The sequence below is a fragment of the Sardina pilchardus genome, chromosome 16 (assembly GCF_963854185.1).
Source record: "Sardina pilchardus chromosome 16, fSarPil1.1, whole genome shotgun sequence".
Lineage (NCBI taxonomy): Eukaryota > Metazoa > Chordata > Actinopteri > Clupeiformes > Clupeidae > Sardina > Sardina pilchardus.
In genome coordinates, this window is record NC_085009.1 from 666,192 (window position 1) to 687,419 (window position 21,228).

The following is a 21,228-nucleotide window of genomic DNA, read 5'->3' on the forward strand; positions in this document are numbered from 1 at the left end:
ACACACACATCAACCCACTAAGAAAGGGAGACAGGATTAACTAAGAGGTGAACATACTTTGAAGTTATCACTGTTTTTTTTTTTGTTTTGTTTGCTTATAACTCACCACTCACAGTGCAGGGCAGTACATAATGCTGCTTGAGATCTCTTCATGTCCACAGATGTAGATACACACACACACATGCTACTATAAACACATGGGACACACACAATCTTGGATTTGACAGGTCAACATCGTATTTTATTTACATCAACAGATAATCATTTGTGAGAGTCTGTATGTGAGTGAATGTGCAGCATTCAGCAAGCAGTCTGCGGGTTACATCATCCTGTAGTTTTTTCTTATCACGTGAGAACACCTGGGACTAGGAATTGCTATTTGAGAGAGAGTTCTAGACATTTGGCTTACACATTTCTGAAGGTAAGTTGTCACATCCAGTGATTCCTGATTTTTGTGTTTTAAAAATTCAGGTCAGTTCTAACAGTTCCCATGTTTATCCGTGTTGTATGTATTGCTTTGCCTTTTCCCGCTTTTGCCTTTAAGGTCTTGGTTTTAAATCAGGCAAGTTTCTTAGTATTGGGTGTTTTATTTTGAAATCCTAAAACAATCAAGTCAATTTCTCAATTAAGTTTAATTTTAGTTAGCATGATTAATACAGTAGACTGTCAGGGTCAGGGATGTTATATGGTATATATTTGTATACTATAGATATTTACAGTATATATAATATATTTTACAACCAAATCTAGCCTACACTACTATTGATTGATTGTGTGTGTGTGTGTGTGTGTGTGTGTGTGTGTGTGTGTGTGTGTGTGTGTGTATGCAGCTTTTGTAACATCAACAGGAATGTCTCACAACCTGGTTGACCACACTTTGTCACTATGGGAAATGTTCACCTAAGAAGAATGTTTTGATGTTGTGTACACACACATACACACACGCACACACACACACACACACACACACACACACACACACACACACACACACACACACACACACATTACTAGTGTTGGCTATATTTGGTAGTAAAATATTTGAGCATAATGTGTCAAGTGTACAAGGCTGTTTAATCCCTATTGTACTGTGATGATGTCTCCTTGGCTCTGGCTCTCTCATTCTTATCCAGTCCACTCTGATTCCCTTTGGTCTTTCAGTTCATCAGAACACAGTGGCAGACGGCACTTCCCATGGCCACCATTCAGTCCCTGTTAAGTGGGGTAAGAACTCAAGGGGTCACTGTGTTTAGAGGGCAAAGGTCATGTTTGTAGAGAGAGAGGTCATGTGAGGTTACTGCATTTGACTCATGACCTGTATTAGTAGGAAACGGTGGACTAAACAAGAGGCCAAGACCAGAGTTTGATATATGTAATGTATGTAATGTACATTACATGTAATGTACACTTTTACTCCACAGGAGAATGCGGTGTGTATGAAAACAATTACATTCTATCACAAAACACATTTAGTCGAATTCAGCAAATAGATCGTCATAATCTGCTGGCTTTCCCTTCAATCAGTGCACTCTGATTAGCTAATGCAGAGCAGTAGTTCCCTTTAAAAATGTGTATATATATGATATATAATATATATATATTTGTGCACACTGGCTATACCTATTATAGCTGGTAAGGTGGATGATGTGAGTGTAAGACATTAAAAAGATCAAAAAGTTAAGGTTACCTTTGGTACAGTACATATAAACAAAAATGTAAAAGACATGTGCTGTTTTCATACAGTATACATATGCCAGAATACCTAATCAATTGCTACTGATATGTCTCCTCTCATGTTTTTGCATGATACTTTTCCCTCAACCTTCCCATGCATGAGTAAGAAAAGCTTAGTTCTCCATTCTGCTTTCATGTGACAGGCAAACACTTTCAAGCGCTCTGTTTTCACTTATGGTGACACATTCAAGGTGCACGTAACATCTGAAACAGACGGTCATTTAGTACATCTGGTGTGTTTTGTGGCCATACACAGTCCATACTCCATACTTTCTTCAACCTTTTGAGAACCTTTACAGAATAGTGGACTTCTCCTTTAATGTGAGTGGATCAGGCTGCTGTGTATGTTATCCTTTTCACTTTTCAGTAACACTTTACAGTAACTGTACATTAATATTATCATGAATTAATACATGATTTACAATATGTATCGCTTTATTCCATATCTTATGAATCATCAGTAGATATGAGTTCATAGACTGTCGATTATTTAATCATTGATGATTTATTAATCATTGTCACGATTATTTCTTTTTTGCCAACTATGTCATCACTACTGTAATTTCCCAACTATTAGCCGCAACTTATACATTGATTTTGCAAAATTTCATCAGCTATGAGGTTGATACACGGGGGGTAGTTAATATGGTATTAATATGGATTTGTTTCTTTTGACTTGCACAAAACACTGTCCTGCGGCTTATGGTATATATACAATGCGGCTAATTCACAAGAAATTACTGTACTCAAATTCTGATTTGAAAACAACATGTTCAGTTCTCTAAACGCATGTTGTTATTCAGAACTTTAGTTGAGAGGCCACGGACATGATGAACCCATGAGCATAATTCATAATGATGTTCCCGCTGTACCTGATGCTCTAGTTGATGTGTTGTTCATGCATGAGATCATGAATGAGAGACTATGAACTGAGATGTCAATTCCTGATGAATCATAAAATATAAAGAAATTTAGTAATGCATAAATCATGAATAAATTCACAACAATTCATGTACCCTTAAAAAGTGTTACCCAATAAGGGTCTTTTACTGTGTAGTCAATAAACCTACACCCAAAATAATTCTTATAATAATGAGCCTTTAAGAAATGGGCTATTTTGGGGTTAAGGTTTGTTGATGACCCACCTCTCTGCTTCAGTCTCATGATGTTAAATCCATTTGTGAGGTAGCACTCCTAAGCAGGGCATCTATGCTGTCCACTAAGTGTCTTGTGTCATTGGCCCCCCATAGAGAGGTAGGGATGGAGCCCAGGCTGAAGAGGGGATAGAGGAAGGAGGAGGGGCCCGAGGCAGTCGGCCAGGTGTGGAACTTCAGCTTGTCCAATCACAATCACAATCATCATCGCAGGAGGAAGAGGCGGAGGGGTTTGGGAGTAGCATCACAGCTCTGGTTTTACGGCAACCGATGAAGTACAGGAAGACACTGATCTATCTGGCCCTCACGGCACTACTCATATTTACTACAGGTGACACAGCTCTCTCTCTCTCTCTCTCTCTCTCTCTCTCTCTCTCTCTCTCTCTCTCACTCATCACACACACACACACACACACACACATATGCACACAAAATCTCTCTCTCTCTCTCTCTTTCACACACACACACACACACACACACACATATATATATATACACTCAACAGAACTGGCTGTCACAGTTACAGCTCTGCATATATTCATTAAAGCTGACATGGACACATACACACAAGATGCTTATGTATCTTTAACACTAAACACACTCTCTCTCTCTCCCTCTCTCTCCCTCTCTCTCCCTCCTTTGTAGCATTCCTGTTGGGATATGTGGCATTCCGGAGGTCGTGCCAGTACTGTGGAGATGATGAGGACCTGGTGCCAGTGGACGACCCTCCAGGGCTGCCCCATTACCCAGAGGGGGACCTCCACATGGGGGAGCTGCGGGACATGCTGAAGAAATATTTCAGTGAGGAAACACTGGACAGCACTATTAGGTACACACACACACACACACACACACACACACACACACACACACACTCACTTGTTTAATGAATACAATGCACACAAGCACACACAAACATAAAGTCATCCACCCACGTCAATATGGATATGCAGAGAAACTAGCCACACATGCGGTCTTCTTATTCTTCCATTCGCACGTCAGAGGGGCTCTAGCCACAATGTACTGCAGGCCGTGTGTTTGGTGTGTTCAGGCGAGTTAGCAGGGCCACCCACCCACCTGGTTCCTCAGAGGGGAACGACCTGGCTCGAGAGATCCTTCAGAGCTTCCAGAAGCTGCGCATGGACCACACCTGGACCGACTCCCACTATGCCACTCTACAGTTCCCCTCCAGGTGTGTGTGTGTGTGTGTGTGTGTGTGTGTGTCTTATCTAGAGTGACTTACAGTGAACTAACTAAATGGACAATCTGTCCTCTTCTGGGGTGGCTTCAGGAGGACAGTGGGGGCATCTGAGATTGAACTCCCAACTCTCACATGTTCCATTGGTAAGCCCAGCCACTGCCACCACCACTGTTGTTTCTGATTGCTCACTGCAGGACCCAGAGGAATGCCCTGTGGATAGTTGATAAGAATGGGGTTGAGCTGGAGGAGATCCCGCTGAATGCTGAAGATTACTGTGCCTACAGCCCCACCGGCACAGCCACGGTAACTTTAACAACCATAGATGTGGTAACAATTTAATAAAGCTTTGCTAAAATATATAAAAATGAAGTGTGTGTGTGTGTTTGTGTGTATGCGCGTGCATGTGCATTTGCAGGGGGGCGTGATGTATGTGAACTACGCACGGGCAAAGGACTTTGACACACTGCGTTCCCTGGGCCTGTCGCTAGAGGGAGCCATCGCCCTGGCGAGGGTTGGTGGGGGTGTGAGCTTTGCGGAGAAGGTGCGTCATGCCCAGAGGGCGGGCATGGTGGGCGTGCTGGTGTACCCAGACCCTGCCGACGTGCCCCAGGACCCGCGCAGACTAGGCCTCAGCAGCGACACAGCCATCTCCGAACACGTAAGATGTACATAAGTACAACACCCCCAAAACATAACCCTCAACCACATCCTCTCACCAAGTAGAGAGACAGCAAGAAACTTCAATTCAAGTTCATTTCATTTATAATATAATATAATATTCAAATAAGTAAATAAATGAGTAAAATGTGAATATCATCATTTGATCATTTTAAATTTGATGCCTGCAGTACATCTCAAAAACATTTTGTCACAGGCAACAAAAAGGTGGAATGTTGTGCCATGCTAAAGAAAGCGTGTGGAGGAACATCACAGCTAATACAGTTAACTGGCGAGGCAGAGGGCCCAGGGCCAAAAACAATATTGGATGGACATGATTTTTTGGGCGTCATATTCTGACTACAACACAGTGTGATGCTTCATCCACAAAGGCTGGTTAAAACTCTACCAGGCAAAAAATAAACAGTATTTAAACATATTCAGAAAAGCCACTGTGTTACCTGGGTTTGAGCTCATTCAAGATGGACTGAGTCAAAGTGGAAAACTGTCCTCTGGTTACACCATCCAAAATGTGCTACTCTTGAAAATCATGAACTTTACATTGACTAGGTTAAAGAATAGAGGGACCATCCAACATCTTTTTAGGGCACAGTTCAAAAGCTAGCATCTGTAATGATATAGGGCTGCATCAGTGCCTATTGTATGGGCAGCTTGCACAATTAATGCTGAAGGATTTACATTATACTGTATTCTACAGGTTCTGAGCAAACATGCTGACATCAGCATCTTTTTCAGGGAAGACCTTGAATATTTCAGTAGCCTATGGCTCTATAGTAAAAGAGTCCAGGTGCTAATATGGTTTCTTTGCAGTCCAGACCATTCACATTGGGTGCATCATGGAGTCAAAAACATGATTAAGGAGACCTCAGTCTGTATAAACTGTATTGGGTAAAAATGAGACATATCATTCTTAAAACTCCAGCAACTGTTCTCCTCAATTCCCAAACAGTTTTTAAAAGAAGAGGTGAAGCAACACAGGGTTCGCCATGATTAGCAAATCATTGTATCGTTTATATATTTACATATTACACAGCATCCCAACTTTTGACACTGCCGTTGTGTAATGATATGATATGATATGAAATATAATGAAAACTGTATGACCTTTCTTGCTCTCCTGTAATCTCCTCCCAATGGCAGGTTCATCTGGGCTCTGGGGACCCCTTCACCCCTGGATTCCCCTCCTTTAACCACACCCAGTTTCCACCCATGCAGTCGTCTGGCCTGCCTCTCATCCCGGCACAGCCAATCAGTGCCAACGTGGCCTCAATGCTTCTGAGGTATGGCATATAACTTCCTCTCACGTAAGCATGACTAATGGAGTTGTACTACAACACAGATAATCATCACACATTTGACAATTTGATAAACTACTACACTACCCATTCAAACTTGCCATTCCTGCAGAAAATAATGAAGATTCAATAATGAATAATATATTACATCATAAAAAATGTGCAGTGAGCAGAATGTAACCATGGCTTCATGTGATACAGTACATTTTTATAGATCAAAATTAAATTTACAAACAGCTGTGGTGAGCTATGTTTAGGCTATGTTTAGCCTATTGAATAACTTGATGATAGAGAAGTCAAACCATTTTGTGGAATGATGCATCAATTTGCAATGATGTGACTCAAACACTGTCTCTGGTAGCCTACTTCAATTCAATTCAATTCAATTTTATTTATAGAGCGCCAAAACATTACACATGTCTCAAGGCGCTTCACAGAGCGTCAAACCTTCAAAGAGAGCCCATGAGCAACAGGGGCAAGGAAAAACTCCCTAGAATTGGAGATATATATAGGAAGAAACCTCAGACAGATCCACGACTCAAGGGCCCAACCCATCTGCCTAGGGTCAGTTAAGTAGAGTAAAGTCATTTGTAGTATCAGAAGGTTCAAGCAGTCCAGTATAGGGAATAAATAGTCCATCAGTAATCCATTAGTAATTTTGGAGGGTAATGGGTCGCTAGGATGTGTGGCCCAGGGATCCTGGCAGGGAACCAGGACTAACACCACGTTCTGTCTACAACTCACTGTCTGTAACTAGCCAGATTTTGTATCATTCTGAAATGTCCTTAAATTTGGTACCATATCACTCGGATCAGTTTGGGACCTTGCAGACGGAATTGTCGTTTGTTTATTCAGTGTAAAGACAGTACAAGGTAGCCTTGGCTATTAAGTTTATGGCACAGTTTTTTGCGTCATTTTGAATAGCCACTGCATAGCCTACCTGTATTTGTTGCCGTGTTGTTTCAAAATCCACAGACTACTTATATAACTGAACATAGCATGGAGGCATTGTCCTTGAATACAAATGTAATCAAACCCAAACCCTTTTCCCCCTGTGTCCGTCCGTCTCCACCCCCCCCCCCCCCCACACACACACACACACACACACACGCACACACACACACATGCACGCCTCTCTCTCGCTCTCTCTCAGACAGCTGGAGGGTGTGGCGTGTCCACGGGGCTGGCAGGGCCGTCTGCAGATCTACGTGTACGTCAGGTGTGTGCTGGGGCCCTCTCTCACCGGAGGCACTGGACGGCAGGTGCGCATGGGGGTGTTCAACAGCATGACACCTGTACTCCTCAACAACATATTTGCCTCCTTTGAAGGCAAGGTTGAACCAGGTGAGCCAAAAAATATATTCATTATTTATTAATCATATTAATAATTTATTATTTTCTTATATTTATATTCTTATCATTATGTACATATCATATCAGTCCAAATCATTCAACTTAAAGCATTGATTAATAACAAAACATTTAAAGAGTGGTTCAAGGTGGTGGTCAAATATCTGACTTCTTTTGTTCTACTTGTAGTTTTCACTCTCTCTCCCCCCCTGTTTCTCAGAGCAATATATAATCATAGGGGCCCAGAGAGACTCTTGGGGTCCAGGAGCAGTCAAGTCTGGTGTGGGCACAGCCCTCCTGCTGGAGCTCGCCCGCACCTTCAGCTCCATGGTGCAGAACGGTGTGTGTGTGTGTGTGTGTGTGTGTGTGTGTGTGTGTGTGTGTGTGTGTGTGTGTGTGTGTGTGTGTGTGTGTGTGTGTGTGTGTGTATTTGTATGTGTGTCTGTTAAAATATCAGTCACTATTACAAACCTGGGATTTAAACGTTCTTGTGATGGGGAGTCTTGGATATGTGCAAAAACCTGTTTTACTTGGACTACAGGTGTGTGGACTAAGCAAGCCTAATGCAAAAAGACTAGTACTGCTCCATATCTGCTATAATAGGTAGTGTATCCATTTGGAGATGACTATGCCATGTTTACCCATTACCTGTAGCGCAGAAGGGGGAATAGCACAAAGCAGTCTGTGTTTGATCGGACTTGTCTAAACCTGTAACATACTTCCATCAATGTTTGGATTTGTAAATTCCTCCTGTGTTAAGATCCAAATAAAAACATTTAAGTGTTGATAGGTGCAAAACCAAGTTTATCATAGCATACTTCAATAACAGGATTTCAGTATGTAAGATACCGTAAACATACAGGGAATTCCAACATGCCATTGTCACCTCCTTTGTATGGAAATCTGTAAAACGGGCAAAACACAACAAAGCTAGCACCTTATTTGGCTCTGGTCTGTTCCTTTGTAACGTCACCAAAATTGACATACAGTAGCCCACTTCCAGCTCCTTCTCCTGAAGTTCGATGACACCAGACTTCAGTAGGCTACATGATCTGAGGCCGTATTTGCAGACAAACATCATCTGTTTGGCTTTTTAATGCTTTTGTTAAAGTAATCAAGAAATTATGGAGCCTGGAAGGTGTCATTGCAAGATGTTGTTTATTGAGAGAATATGCTCTCATTGTAGTAAATTGTGAGCTCAATTTAGCAAATTGTTTGCACATTCTACTTTATTGTGCGCACAATTTACTGTCATGTGTACAATTTACAAATTGTGTGCACGTGATATGTGCACGTGCTAAAAATAAAATGAAGAAGCCTTTCCAAAATCTTATACACATTTTGCTGTGTGTGTGTGTGTGACCAGGCTTTTACCCCAGGAGGAGTTTGCTGTTTGTCAGCTGGGATGCTGGTGACTTTGGTAATGTGGGTGCCACTGAGTGGCTTGAGGTCAGTCTACAAAGGGTCTTCACAGACCAATTGCACAGAAAGTGTTTCTATTAATTAACCTGAACACATTTCAGAATTTCAGACTCTCCATTTCTTTTTGTCCAGGGTTATCTGTCCATGCTTCACCTGAAAGCTGTGGCCTACTTCAGCCTGGACCAAGCAATAATGGGTGATTCTCACAGTACTAAGAAAAACATTCCAGTAGCTTTAAGCATGTTGTTATTTTTCTGTGTGTGTGCCTTGTGAGTGAGTGTGTATATTGTGGCCTCTTGTTTATAGGTGATGATGAGTTATCTGCTTATGCAAGTCCTCTTCTTGTGGATCTAATAGAAGGAGCCATTAAGCAGGTGTGTGTCATCAGTAAATGCCACAGCCAGTCAGATTGCAAGATTTCCACAGTCAATCAGATTGCAGGATTCCAACAGCCAATCAGATTTAACATTAAAGATAAAAAAAATAAGTGATCATAAAGCCAACATTGAAACTAGAAAAGCACTCAGAGAGCGCAGACCTCCGCCTTTTGTTCTTCCTAGGTTGTCAAACATTTGAACCTAAACTATTCAGATCGCCACCACGTGGCCATACCATGCCATTACACCACTAAGCAAAAAAACGTAAACGCCCCCGAATCCCAACGGTGATACGGATCACTCCCAAAATGTAGCCTAATTGTTTCTTCCTTTTTCCTCTTCATCGAAATCCATTCATTACTTTTTGAGTTATCTTGCTAACAAACAGACAGACAGACAGACAAGACAGACAGACAGACAGACAGACAGACAGACAGACAGGCAGACAAACAAACCCAGATGAAAACATAACCTCCTTGGCGGAGGTAAAAATGCCAATAATAGTAATATAAAAAATAGAATTTAACAGAATAATAACCATAACTGTAGGAGAGATGCAAAGTAAACAGATCAATCAGAGCATAAGATCAGCTCTGTGTCTGTGTCTGTGTCTGTGTCTGTCTGTGTCTGTGTGTACAGTGCGTGTGTATTTATCCCCATGCTGATGTGTTAGCGTTGTTTTGTTACCATTAGGCCATTGATTAAATTGACATTGTTTTATTTTTGTTTTTTATTCCATAGTTATTGTTATTGTAATTGATTGAATTACTTTATTGTTTAACTACTATTCTCCTATTTAGTCATTGTTTTATTTTCATTTTCATTTTCAACTGCTAAATTTAATTACTGTGTTGTTTTGTTTGTATGTCGCTTTGGACAAAAGCGTCTGCTAAGCACCACCACCATAACCATAACCATAACCATGTGCCATCTGTGGTTTGTATATGCCTTGTGTGTATTCCACAGGTGGAGCACCCCAAGCATCCTGGCCAGTCTATTCTGGCCCAGCTGGAGAGCCAGGGAGGGAACTGGAAGAGCCACATGTGAGTGCAGGGATCAGTAGGTCATAGGTCACATGGTAGTAGGGAAAAGTGGGCTGTACGTTGTATTTGTTTTATTTATTTATTGTGTGTGTGTGTGTGTGTGTGTGTGTGTGTGTGTGTGTGTGTGTGTGTGTGTGTGTGTGTGTTATGCTTCTACCAGAGTTAAACCCCTGTATTTGAACAGTGGTGCTTACAGCTTTACTGCCTTTGGAGGGGTGCCTGCTATGGAGCTGCGCTTCAGTGAGGTAAACTCCACAGCTGTGCTCATGTCTGTCTGGATTAGAATGTGAAGCGATATGTGCAGATGTTATTCTCAAGCACAAATGTGTTTGCATTGTGTGTGTGTGTGTGTGTGTGTGTGTGTGTGTGTGTGTGTGTGTGTGTGTGTGTGTGTGTGTGTGTGTGTGTGTGTGTGTGTGTGTGTGTGTGTGTGTGTGTGTGTGTGTGTGTGTGTGTGTGTGTAGGCGGTGCGTGCCTACCCCTTTGTGAACACCCAGTGGGACAGTGCCAGTCGGCTGCAGGAGCGTCTGCAGGGCCAGCTGAGCTCAGTGGGGCGCACCATTGGGGAGCTGGTGGGCCTCATGGTCCTCCGCCTGGCCCATCATGCCGTTCTGCCGCTCAACCCCACCTGCTACACCGGCACCATGCTCCAGTTCAGCTCACAGCTCAACCAGCATTCCGCTGAGCTACAGGTACACATTTGTACACATTTGTACACACACACACACACACACACACACACACACACAGACACACACTAAATGTTGACTAAAAATGGGGTATGGATAAGGATCTTTAGGTGATTTATTGTACTCTCACAATGATAACAATGAGGAAAAATCCAAGGGAAGCAAATTTATTGAGGGACATTTTTATAAAGAAATACATATTTGTAACAAAAACATGCTGCTCACAATTATTGGCACCCCTAGAAAAATCTTATATACAAAGCCTAACAGAAGCATTTTCCTGTCTAAATTCAGCTTTTTAAAGTTAATCAGAGTGTCTGTGAACTTTCAGAAGTAGTGCATGACTTTCTTTTTCACTAAGGTATGAAAATATAGTGACTCAGAGGCTAAATCCTTTAAAGAAAACCCCCCATTTTTCAACATTGGAAAGACAAGAGAATACACTAAATTAAAAAAAGTGTTGACATTTGTAAATCAGAGAATGTCTATAAAAACTAGGTACTTTGTTGAAAGTGCCTATATTTATAAAATATAGTATTTTCTATACTATAGTTAAAAAAATGTTTGAAAGGTTCTAATCAACCGGAAAAGTGACAAACATGCTTGGACAAAGACCCATGGTTATCTTGCCCCCACATATAGTATGGAAGTTGGTAAGATATGCAAAATTCCATAAGAACCTCTGTTGGAGAGTTACAAAAAAGGATATCATCTTGGGGTCACCCAAGTCCTTCCAAAAAACTTTGAAAGTGACCTCACTGATAATAGATTATTATGAAGGCATGCCAGGTAAAAGCCTGTCCAGTCATTTCATTTCCAAAGTAAAAAGTAGGCTATTGAAATTAAATGAAAATTGCACTCTTTGGCTAGAAATCCTTTAAGTAGGTTTCAGACCAAAGATTCCCGACGAGACGAGCCGCGACGTTCTAAAACCTTGTGACTGCGACTCAACGTGTTTAATGCTCTGCGACGGCTTGTGACTGCTTGCAACTATGTGCAACTTCTAATTCACACCGCTGCAACTCGTCTCGTCGCGTCAGGAATCTTTGGTGTGAATTGGGCTTTAGGTGCAATTGGCATACATAGAAGAATGACTATACTGAAAAGGACCTTATGCCTAATGAGAATTATGGTGGAGAGGCTATCTAGTGGGACGATTTTTATTCCCATAGGCCTTGAGAACCTTATTACGGACCGGTGCATGGTATCATGAACCCTAAGAAATACCTGAAGAATTAAGTCAGTTAACCAAAACAGATGTCCAGATCAATGGGTTACTGAGCACAAAAGCAAGCTTCATTGCCATGTCAGTCCCTTGATCTAACTCCACAGAAAAATGCACACGTGTGGACCTACAGTAGGAATCTGGACGATCTGAGGAGATTTTGGATGGACAAATGATCTGAAATCCCTTGCTTTGTATTCTCCAACTTAATGGGGTGTCATAGGAGAATATTACAAGCTGTTTTATTGGCGAGAGGCAAGAAGATGTTACAAGCAGGGGTGCAATTGTGAGTGACTTGTTTTTGTTAAAAAATATATTTATTTATTTTTGAAATGTTCCTTTTTCCAGAAAGAATTGTATTTCTTTATGTGTTGTAGTCAACTTAATAACCTGTACCAAAAATTCTTGAGGATACTGTATATAAATATTCACACCCACATAAGTTTTCAGATTTGAAAAGTTTTGAGAGTATTGAGAACTCTAATCTTTTTTCTGCATTAAAATGTGTGTGTTGCAGGCTCGTGGTCTGTCACCCCAGTGGGTCTTTAGTGCCAGAGGAGACTACAGCAGAGCTGCCAAGACCCTGAAGGAGTCCATCCAGAACAGTGACATGGACGACGAGAGAGTGACTCGCCTTTACAACACTCGCATCATGAGGGTATCACACACACACACACACACACACACACACACACACACACACACATGCACATACAGTTAAGAACAAAGTTATTCATGCCCCATTCTGACTCCATACCACTGCAATGTTTCCATTGACTATTTGAAAAGGGTATGAATAAGTTTGTACACACCATTTTTCATAAGAATGTTTTTTTTTGATTTCATGTTTCTACCACATTGTCTTACAACCTTTTGGCAGGTATCAGTAGCCAGGTTTACATGGATAGTTTTTTGTCATTCCGATTAAACTATTCCGATTGAAAAATGTGTGCCGTCTGTTTACATGGGGTATGTTCTATCCAGATCAGGTAGGACCTACTCTCAAGCGCTTTAGGATCTTTGATTGGAATAGCTGTTGTTGCCTACTTTTCATACAGCAGTCAATCCGAGTGATCGTGTACATGGGTCTTCATTCGGAATAGGAGTGGTCTACACCACCTCTTTCATTCTGATTACAATTCTGATCGGAGAAGGAATTTTCATTCCATTGTTTGTGTTTCTCTGTGTGTGTGTGTGTGTGTGTGTGTGTGTGTGTGGTCATGACGTTTGTGTCTATGGGCATGGCATATGTGCTAGTGTTTGTGTTAATGTGTAATGTGTTAATGTTAAAGTGTGTGTGTGTGTGTGTGTGTAGGTGGAGTACTACTTCCTCTCTCTTTACGTGTCGGCAGTGGAGACTCCTTTCCGGCACATTCTGCACGGCCGAGGCAACCACACACTGAGTGCCCTGACAGAGCACCTGGCCCTGCTCCGCACCCAGCCCCACCTGTTCGACGAGGCCCGTTTCCGACGCCAATTAGCCCTTTTCACCTGGACCCTGCAAGGAGCTGCCAACGCCCTGAGCGGAGACGTGTGGAACATTGACAACATAGTCTAGAACCTTCCAAAATGTTCCTCCCACGGGAAGAGCAGCAGGCTCCAAGAGAGTCTGCCTATAGCAAATCATCAAGAGTTACACTCTGGACTCAGAACACTCAGGTCTTTGCCCTCGATTTGGAGAAGCTGCTGCTACCACTTCCTAACAATCCTAAAGATCAAATTCTTATGTAAATGAGCACTTTTTTAGTGCACTGTAACATCGGAGAACTGAATTATTTATTTACCCTGAAATCATTTTAATTTTTTGACAACACAAAATGACTTACTGCAGCTTTAGACATTTTAAATTCCATGTAAACAAATAGCGATTGCATTCTTCTTTAAACAAACACCAAGAAATAACAGGGTGACCTGTTAGGCGGCCTAGTTAAACTCCCATACTGCCATCCCATAATAATTTAATATTGCACCTTGGTTACAGTCTGTGGCTCTGTGTACAGTTTTTCTCCTCCTTTCTCTGTTCTGATTAACATTCAATTTATGGCGATTTCTCTATGATTCTTTTTTATTGCCAAGTGATAATAAGTTTGTTACCAATGTCAACAGTAATTATCGGGGGCAGGGACTCCCATAATTATGACAGTCATACTGTCGTCCAATCACGAAGCAGCATCTGCTAACAATCAACTTAGTTATTGGTGCACAGGTGTCAGGATGGTGACATCATAGGGCATGAGCATGTTTGTGGTTTATGGAGAGCATTTGCCCTGCCTGTTCTGTCTGTACTGTGTGCCAATAAAGTTTAGTTTTTTTCTTGTTGCACTACATTTTTTTGCATTGTCTGTGTGTCTTTACAAGTGTGTGTGTGTGTGTGTGTGTGTGTGTGTGTCTGTGTGTGTGTGTGTGTCTGTGTGTGTGTGTGTGTGTGTGTGTGTGTGTGTGTGTGTGTTTCTCTGTGAAATCAGCCTACAGTATGTGAGAGTGTTCATCGCCCATGGCACCAACCCTAAAGGTCATCCAGACCGCAATTACTGTGGTGAAATCCTAGGGGGGGAGGCGACATCTGTCTACACGTGCCAATATGTGGAATTCACATGATGGAGTAAGAGGAACTGTCTGGAGCACTCCTGAGGTAAACACACCATATTCAAATGCACTCAACTAAACTAAGCTGCATGGAGTTGAACTATTACACAGTTCACAAGAGCAAATCTGTGTCCTGCTCTGTTGAGGTTGTCTAGGCCTGTGCCGTGAGCAAGATAGCCAGACAAAGGATGCATAGCAGGGAATATCCAGGTCCATGAGCAACCAGCAGAGTTGGTTCCAGGACCAAGGACAGTTCCCCGGAACCTCATAGAGTGTGTGTTCTGGCCATAATCATAGCTATGTCTATGGTTCTGCAATAGCAGTTAGAGGAGCCATAACGTTGTTTCCTTTGTGACACCAGCCAAACACTCCCAGAGAGTGAGACTGGGTTCAACTTCAACTGTTCTGGTCACAGTCATTTGGGTGATTGTTCTTTTAGTCCCTTTCAAATCCCCTTTAATCCTAAATCATTGCACCCTTATTATCCATGTTTGCAAGCAGAGCTGTGCAACAGATAGACTTTTATACGGCTGGTTTTACTACTGTCTGCCCTTATGCCCATATGGCTCTCATTTAGAGTGCGCCAGGATGAGCTCACGTCCTGGTGCCCACAGCGAGGGTTCATTACTACAGGCAGGGCTTGCGTGGCCTGTGGCTAACCACACTGTGCACATGAGGAGTGCAGTAAACTATCCCTGGAGGAAATGAATCAACACACTTTATTTTGTCCTTTGCTGCTTGATTGCTTTTTCAGAAATGTCACTTTTAGAAATGATGAAGTCACATCTGTTTAGCCTGTTTAACCGGCTGATATGCCTCTTGAGCCAGAGCACCAACTCAAAATACAGGTCAGAAAGATTCCTTTTTAAAAGAAAATACATTCTTGCATTGTTCATCAATAAAATAACAGAGTGTCATTGTTGAAAAAAATCTAAATAATTTATTTACAGAACAGGCAGAGAAAATGGTGCGCTCTAACTTGGTGGTGAGAAAGCTATAACAAGCAGCACCACATTTTTTCTATGTTCATAATGACAAAGAATTAAATATAACTGAACATTAACATCCTATACAGTGAATCTGTGCTCACACTCAGGGATCCAAAGATTCTTCTTTCCATTATCACTGAGAGCAACACCTATTCTGCATTTTCCACTGCTGTGTAATCTTGGATCAGATTTAAGAGCTGCTATCACTCACTTTCAGGCCTCTGTGCTGATCTGCATACAGTCTCAGCAAAATCCCCACAGATGTGTTATCTAGGCTGTCTTGCGGCTGTAAAGAAAATGGGATACACATGAACTCCTATCAGTGGGAGAGGGGTTGAACACACACACACACACACACAGAGAGAGAGAGAGACACACACACACAGAGACACACACACACTTACAATCATACAGCCATTTACTGGAATAAACAAGCCCATGTATTCTATTCTGTAATTCTGTCTTAAGTTTTGATATTGTTGATATCTATCTACATAAACAGACATATAGATAAACATAAGCACACAAAATCATAAATGGCAAGAAACACACACACACACACACACACACACACACACACACACACACACACACACACACACACACACACACACACACACACACACACACACACACACACACACACACACACACACACACACACACACACACAGTCTCACCTATAGAGCAGATTTTTCATCCACCGGAGGAGGTGGTGGCTCCTGTGCTCCTTCTCCTTCTGGCTCTCCTCCTCCATTCTCTCCTCCTCCATTCTCACCTCCACCATTCTCTCCTCCTCCATTCTCACCTCCTCCATTCTCACCTCCTCCATTCTCACCTCCACCATTCCCTCCTTCCCCTCCTTCCCCCTCCCCTTCAGCTCCATTCCCTCCCTCTCCTTCTCCCCCCTCTTCCTCCTCCCCTTCTCCACCCTCTTCTCCTCCCTCTTCCTCCTCCCCTTCTCCTCCCTCCTCTTCTTCCTCCCCTTCTCCTCCCTCCTCTTCCTCCTCCCCTTCTCCTCCCTCCTCTTCACCACCCTCCTCTTCCTCCTCCTCATCTTCCTCCTCATCACTATCATCTTCATCACTGTCATCCTCATCGTCCTCATCCTCGTCTTCATCCTCCTCATCATCATCATCCTCATCACTGTCATCCTCCTCTTCTTCTTCCTCTTCCTCCTCCTCCTCCTCTTCTCCTCCTTCTCCTCCATCCCCTCCCTCTTCCTCTCCACCTTCCTCCCCTCCCTCTCCTTCATTTCCTTCTTCCCCTTCTCCTCCCTCCCCTCCTTCTTCCTCTTCTTCTCCTTCTCCTCCCTCTCCATCTCCTCCTTCTCCTCCTTCTCCTCCCTCTCCATCTCCTCCCTCTCCATCTCCTCCTTCTCCTCCTTCTTCTCCTTCTCCTCCCTCTCCCTCTTCTTCTCCTTCTCCTCCCTCTTCTTCTTCCTCCTCTTCTCCTCCATCTTCCTCACTGGAGTCTTCCTGGAATCAAATGAGACCAAAGTGAGTGCAGCAAATCTGTGTGCATGTGACTTTCATTGTTCCATTATTTCATCATTATGTTGTTCAACATTGAAATTACTCACCTCACAGTAATCCTGTCTCCCTTTCTTAGTGTGTGTGTGTGTGTGTGTGTGTGTGTGTGTGTGTGTGTGTGTGTGTGTGTGTGTGTGTGTGTGTGTGTGTGTGTGTGTGTGTGTGTGTGTGTGTGTGTGTGTGTGTGTGTGTGTGTGTGTGTGTGTGTGTGTGTGCGTGCGTGCGTGCGTGCGTGTGCGTGCGTGTGTGCGTGTGCGCGCATGTGTGTCTTTCTCAGTGACAGACGCTATCTATCCTTTCTCCATCTCTCCCTATCTCTCTGTTCCAGCAAACAGAGGACAAGAGAGCACCAACAAACCACCACTGCTCTCTCTCTCTCTCTCTGTATAGGTGTGGGTGCATGTGTAAAAAAAGCTTGATTTTCTTACCCCGTCTTCTGAGCTGTCTGACCGTGTTACTCTTTTCTTGTGTACCTGTGCGTATAGTAGAGATTAAACACACACACACACACACACACACACAGAATTATGAGTGGACACATGTAAATGTGTGTGAGGTGATGCTGATGGAGAGTGCATATACTCACAGGAAGTGCCAGGCCCAAGGCCAGCAGACAGATCAGCAGCAGGGCAGTCCTCATCGTCCAATCAGCTGTGAGGGAGCAAACTCACTCCTGCAGGTGGTTCAGTCTGTTCTGTAAAATGCCATGACAGTGTTCATCGGATCAGTTATTTGGGATAAGACAATAGGATGACAGGAATGACTGTAAAACATAGTCCAAAAACTAATCAGTTCAATTCTCTGACTAGGATCAGTCACTAATGCTGAAATAATGACTAAAAAGTAGAGGTCCATCCCCAAAATCTTCCTTCAAATCTGGATTAAAACTCTTTAGAAATTATACAGTAAAAAAAAATAACCTCCACTCAGCTAGAGTACAACCTCTCCAAAATCAGGAGGAAGATGGCAGTCCTCAAATCAGCAGCAGTAAAGGGATGTTCAACCTATTAACCAGAGTATGTCCTGCAACACACATTTAGATATTGTTCAATAATACATTCAATTAAATCTTTTAAACATCAATGTATTTATTTATTTATTTGATTTATACATAGGCCTATATTTTCATCACAGGCTCATAAAGACTTTAAAATAGCAAATCATGTTTAATAGAAGGCCCATGCTCCCCGAGTGCTGCTGTTGAGCAGGCAGCTCACTGCCTCGGGTTAGTGTGTGCTTCACCTCACTGTGTGTTCACTGTGTATTCACAGTGTTTCCGAATTTCCCTCACAGGATCAAAAGAGTTATATACTATACTTTACATTACTTCCATACTTACAATATTTATGTTTACTCATTAACTCAATTAAATAGTTCATGTCTAACTAATTCTAGTGGAATTGGGATTTATACAGAACATTCACCAAATGTACAGTATTTCTGTGCAAATAAAGTTATTGATAAGGATTCAGTACAGCCATTTCTGCATTATAAAAAGTTAATGCAATTGCCCGCTTTCAGAAAGTTAAACTGCCTTTTATAGGTGCTGATATATTTATGCACAGTTATCACCTATGGTATACTTAAATCATAGAAAGAATGAGTTTCTACCTTTATTGTTCCATTATGATGAAGTCCAAAAGGCTATAAGGTCCTTTGTATTATTTTCCTTTCTTTCAGTTTGAGAGAAGTGTATATCAAATCTGTGTCTATAGGTTTTGGCCATATACACGTATAGAACATCTAAATGTACCTCAGTGACCGGTCCTATTTAAATGTCACTTGAATTCTGTTCCACCAATCAGGCTTAGCTGCAGGTCTCTTTCCTATCTAAGCCCCTCCCCAGTGGTCAGTGAGCTGGTCAGGTGGTGAGACAGAGCTCTTTCATTTAAAACAGGGGTTGAACTGGAAGTCTGTTGTCATTTATGTTACTGTGGCCAGTGGTGGTGTGACACAATGAGTGGGATTTTATTGCAAAGTGTTTTATTGGTTTAATAAAAAGTGTGTGTGTGTGTGTGTGTGAGAGAGAGAGAGAGAGAGAGAGAGAGAGAGAGAGAGAGAGAGAGTGTGTGTGTGTGTGTGTGTGTTTCTGTTAGAGAGAGAGAGAAAGTAGAAAAAGTATCAAAGACCGGGTATGCATATTTGGTCTACACACCATATGTGAAGAGTTATTTTTTGTCTCAAAGAAACATCATGGAAGAATTTATATATATATATATATATATATATATATCCCCCTTGGTGCCAACATTCAGCATCTTTTAGTGCAAAGACTTTACCTTGTTAGTTGGAAACTGGAGGTCTGAAGTAATTGTTTTAAGGTAAAAATACTGCATTGTGTTGCCTTAATTGGGAAAGGATATTTTAGTCAGGGAGCCATGGGGTCAGACCTGGCTTTGTCGGTTAAAGTTTTTTTTTTTGCAGAATCTAGTAGACTAGGGGTACCTCTTTAAGATTTAAGAGGGTGCCCGGTGATATCCCTTGGGCAATTTCGTATATTAAGCCTTTCTTGTCCAATGTGTTGACTATAAGGCGGATATACTACAGGTGAATAGGGTAAAAAAATTAACAAGCAGATATCACTATGAAACTTCACCAGTTGATTACTTAGATCAATATGAAAAATAAATGTATTACAAGTTTTCTGAAATTTAATGTTTGAATATGCAAATTAGGTATGATGTCATTAAATATGCGCTTATTTGCATAAACGTAAAAAGATCAAATCTGAACATTGGATAAAGCCAGTTTCAATTTTTTTCTTTTCATTTTGTTGACATAAGAGATGAAAAGTATTTTAGAGAGGGAATTATGGATATCTCATTTAGTTATTCAGTAAATCAGAAAATACTATACCAGCCTTTAAAAAATCCATTTTCGCCATGTTTTTTGGAATAAAATGTCATGTAAATCAGGCTAAGAATAATATATCAACAAACCCCTCTGCAAAAACCTTCTAAACATGGTTAGGTATAAGACTGAAAAGTTTGGTGTATGTAGATGCTTGTGAAGTGGAGATTTTGTTCTTCGAGTGAGAGAGGAAACTCATCCATATCCGCCTTATATTCAACACATTGGACAAGAAAGGCTTAATATACGAAATTGCCCAAGGGATATCACCGGGCACCCTCTTAAATCTTAAAGAGGTACACCTACTCTACTAGATTCAGCAAAAAAAAAAACTTTAACCGACAAAAGTGAAGTGTTCCTTTAAGGTTCTCGTGAGCTTTTGGCAGACCAGACCAGTTACTAAGCCATGGGGTCAGGTTGCAACCAACCCAGGTCAGACCTGGTTTTGTTGGTTAAAGTTTTTTTTTTTGCTGAATCTAGTAGAGTAGGTGTACCTCTTTAAGATTTAAGAGGGTGCCCGGTGATATCCCTTGGGCAATTTTGTATATTAAGCCTTTCTTGTCCAATGTGTTGAATATAAGGCGGATATGGATGAGTTTCCTCTCTCACTCGGAGAACAAAATCTCCACTTCACGAGCATCTACATACACCAAACTTTTCAGTCTTATACCTAACCATGTTTAGAAGGATTTTGCAGAGGGGTTTGTTGATATATGATTCTTAGCCTGATTTACATGACATTTTATTCCAAAAAACATGGCGAAAATGGATTTTTTAAAGGCTGGTATAGTATTTTCTGATTTACTGAATAACTAAATGAGATATCCATAATTCCCTCTCTAAAATACTTTTCATCTCTTATGCCAACAAAATGAAAAGAAAAAAATTTAAGCTGGCTTTGTCCAATGTTCAGATTTGATCTTTTTACGTTTATGCAAATAAGCGCATATTTAATGACATCATACCTAATTTGCATATTCAAACATTAAATTTCAGAAAACTTGTAATACATTTATTTTTCATATTGATCTAAGTAATCAACTGGTGAAGTTTCATAGTGATATCTGCTTGTTAATTTTTTTACCCTATTCACCTGTAGTATA

The 21,228-nt window shown here is 41.5% G+C and overlaps 1 protein-coding gene and 1 long non-coding RNA gene across 4 annotated transcripts in view; one reads left to right on the forward strand and one right to left on the reverse strand.

Moving 5' to 3' along the window:
• tfr2 (transferrin receptor 2) overlaps positions 1–14,493 on the forward strand; it is a 16,448-nt gene extending 1,955 nt beyond the window's left edge. The window contains exons 1-18 of one of the 3 annotated variants that reach the window (XM_062516372.1): positions 127–421; positions 1,162–1,224; positions 2,985–3,219; positions 3,534–3,717; positions 3,940–4,080; positions 4,284–4,392; positions 4,505–4,747; positions 5,908–6,047; positions 7,216–7,406; positions 7,633–7,752; positions 8,779–8,861; positions 8,967–9,030; positions 9,141–9,208; positions 10,178–10,254; positions 10,415–10,499; positions 10,719–10,946; positions 12,686–12,826; positions 13,484–14,493. In XM_062516372.1, the coding sequence (XP_062372356.1) occupies positions 290–421; positions 1,162–1,224; positions 2,985–3,219; positions 3,534–3,717; positions 3,940–4,080; positions 4,284–4,392; positions 4,505–4,747; positions 5,908–6,047; positions 7,216–7,406; positions 7,633–7,752; positions 8,779–8,861; positions 8,967–9,030; positions 9,141–9,208; positions 10,178–10,254; positions 10,415–10,499; positions 10,719–10,946; positions 12,686–12,826; positions 13,484–13,726 (2,547 nt within the window). In that variant the 5' untranslated portion in view covers positions 127–289 and the 3' untranslated portion in view covers positions 13,727–14,493. Of the gene's footprint in view, positions 1–126; positions 422–1,161; positions 1,225–2,984; positions 3,220–3,533; positions 3,718–3,917; positions 4,081–4,283; positions 4,393–4,504; positions 4,748–5,907; positions 6,048–7,215; positions 7,407–7,632; positions 7,753–8,778; positions 8,862–8,966; positions 9,031–9,140; positions 9,209–10,177; positions 10,255–10,414; positions 10,500–10,718; positions 10,947–12,685; positions 12,827–13,483 lie in introns of those variants that run through there. The other 2 variants (XM_062516373.1, XM_062516374.1) reach the window with 2 other exon arrangements.
• Positions 14,494–17,142: 2,649 nt separating this feature from the next.
• Positions 17,143–18,993, reverse strand: LOC134059362 (uncharacterized). The gene is made up of 5 exons (XR_009935042.1): positions 18,887–18,993; positions 18,196–18,298; positions 17,862–17,969; positions 17,704–17,748; positions 17,143–17,221 (listed from the first exon to the last, which is right to left on the reverse strand). It is a non-coding gene; the product is annotated as an uncharacterized LOC134059362 (long non-coding RNA).
• Positions 18,994–21,228: the final 2,235 nt, after the last annotated feature.